This window comes from Halyomorpha halys, unplaced genomic scaffold (assembly GCF_000696795.3).
Source record: "Halyomorpha halys isolate HHAL.00 unplaced genomic scaffold, Hhal_1.1 Scaffold2756.1, whole genome shotgun sequence".
Taxonomy (NCBI): domain Eukaryota; kingdom Metazoa; phylum Arthropoda; class Insecta; order Hemiptera; family Pentatomidae; genus Halyomorpha; species Halyomorpha halys.
In genome coordinates this window covers 8,651-11,063 of record NW_027116220.1, presented here as the reverse complement: position 1 = coordinate 11,063, position 2,413 = coordinate 8,651, and the positions used below count along the sequence as shown (strand labels likewise).

Here is a 2,413-nt window from a genome sequence, read left to right as displayed (position 1 = left end):
TTGGGTTAGAAAATCAAGTGAACCAAAATTTCAACAGATTTTATTTTTATTTTACATGAAAATAGTTTATATAGTTGTTGTGTGTGTATATATATAGTTGTTATTCGAATAATATTGTATTCTACTGATTTTGTATTGGACGAATTTTTCATTCAGCTAATTTTTTATTCTATTGTAATAATATTTTTAATATTCGAATACAAAAGTATTCGGATTGTTTAGTCGTATTTTTATTGGAATAAAAATGTATTCGTCTCTCGTCAATCGAATACTTTTTGCTCAACTCTGATTAAGGTAAAACGTGTCAGAGCCAGTAACAATTATTTGTCTGCTTTTTATATCATATCATATGTTCAATACACATTCATTTATTTATATAAAAATGAATTATATGATCTAAAAAAAATTAATTAGTTCGAAACACCCAAAAAATAAGACTAATAAGTATCACTATGGGTCTCTCAGACTCAAATGTTGTGCTTTCGGTTAAATACTCTCTACCTTGTCTAGTTCTGAGCTGTAAATTAATAAATCTATAAACTAATTTATAAGGCAATTTTATTATATTATTTTTTTTAAGTGATACTATTAACATTATTATAATATTAAAATTAAATATCAAGGAAATTGAAAATTATAAGATCTTAATTAAATATAAAAATGTTTACAATGTTAAATTAAACATAGTTGATAAAAAAATATTTTTCACAATAAGAAAATAGTAATGCACAATGCCACATTTCAAGTCAATGGTCAGATTAGTTTAAAGGACACAATTGACAATATACCAGTGAGATTTTTAAACTGCACTGTTTAAATGTAAATTTTACAATAAATTAAATTATAATACTTGTTGGCCTCACCATATGGTTATGAGATATCAATTCAGAATTGATCATTTGATTCATTGGTAGTATATGGAAAAACATGACACAACTTTCAGAAACAAAAATGTATCCATTTTTGTAAAAATGAAGCTAAATCTATTATCCATTAAATAACAATAACATAAATACAAATATCAGTAGTTCTTCGAAAAATTTACTATACATATGTGTTGTGCAAATGCACCATGACTTGTGGCAACTTAAAATAATTATTTAAATATTTATTTATATTACACTGTTTTTATTTATTATTTTAGTGTGTTCAGCAGAAAATGGTGGTTTTGGTTGTGTTTTACTGGTGTTATGTTGGCTTGTGCTGTAAGTGTCAAGTTCGTTGGAATATTTGTGGTTATTTTATGTGGATTTCATACAATTTCACAACTTTGGGAAGTTTTAACTGATTTATCCAAACCAATGGTAAATTACTATTTTATTTTTTAAAATAAATTATGAGAATTATTATAGTTTAAAGTTCATTTCATAATTATATAGACTAACATCCCATTAATTATTGTATATATGCACATATACCAGCTTATAAACTCCTACAAGGAAAGGTAATCAAAGAGTGGGTACTGCAAGTGACCTTGGTGTTAATGTATGCTGTGATAGTGTACTGTGTGAGCATCAGAATAGATGTTCCCCCAACTTGGAGGGCCAGTGGGTGCTTGTGGGAAAATGACCGCGAGATGTGATAGTTAAGGTCAGGGGATTTGATAACTATGTCAGCCTTAGCTGAGATTGCCACATCATCTTTCTGCCTCCCTAACTGGACATTGAGTCCTCCAATCTCCTCTGTTAGAAATAAAATGAGAGCTCCACTGGAGGATTTGTTGATTGTCTCTGTGCTCAGTCTATAACTGATGACGAATCTTTTTCAGCTAAAGATAGTTGATTAATATTTAAGTTATGAGACATTTGATTTCCACGAGTGTGGGGGTACTTAAACTACACTCCAGATATTTCCCTGCAGTGGGCATTAATACAATGGAGTGATTCTGATTACTCTAGTGGGTCATTAAGAGGCAGAATATTTTTATACATCCTCTGCTATTAGCCACAGCTTGAGCATCCTACACCAGGCTTGGGTGTGTGAAAGGTTAAATATGGCTGTAAACTTAACTGGAGTAAACGACCCCACCTTTCTTGCCAATGAGTCCCATCGAACTCTCCTGGGCCCTGTTTCATAATGAAAGCTAATAGTATTAGTCCATAGTACAAGTATAGAAACGTGGTTATTGCACTAATACTTTTTTTTCATAATAGGGAGGACTATTAGTGATATTACAGGAGTTAAAAACTACTAAAGTATAAGTTACTATTGTACAAGTGAGTGTAATTGTATTAAGTTAAATTGACGTGACTAATAGTATTAGTTTGTACTTTATTATGAAACAAGGCCCAGGAGTCATCACGAGGAGGTGACAGTAGGTGTTGATAATACTAGGAAGGACTGAGAATTTAGAAGCAGTGAGTAGGGCACAATGACTCAATCGTTCCTCGAAGAGTGGGAGAGACTTCCGCAC

At 30.9% G+C, this 2,413-nt stretch overlaps 1 protein-coding gene across 1 annotated transcript in view; it reads left to right on the top strand.

The window, feature by feature from the left end:
* Positions 1-1,334, top strand: part of LOC106691699 (protein O-mannosyl-transferase 2-like) — a 27,758-nt gene extending 26,424 nt beyond the window's left edge. The window contains exon 4 of the mRNA XM_067053059.1: positions 1,145-1,334. Coding sequence (XP_066909160.1) covers positions 1,145-1,328 — 184 coding nt within the window. The 3' untranslated portion in view covers positions 1,329-1,334. The remainder of the gene's footprint in view (positions 1-1,144) is intronic.
* Positions 1,335-2,413: the final 1,079 nt, after the last annotated feature.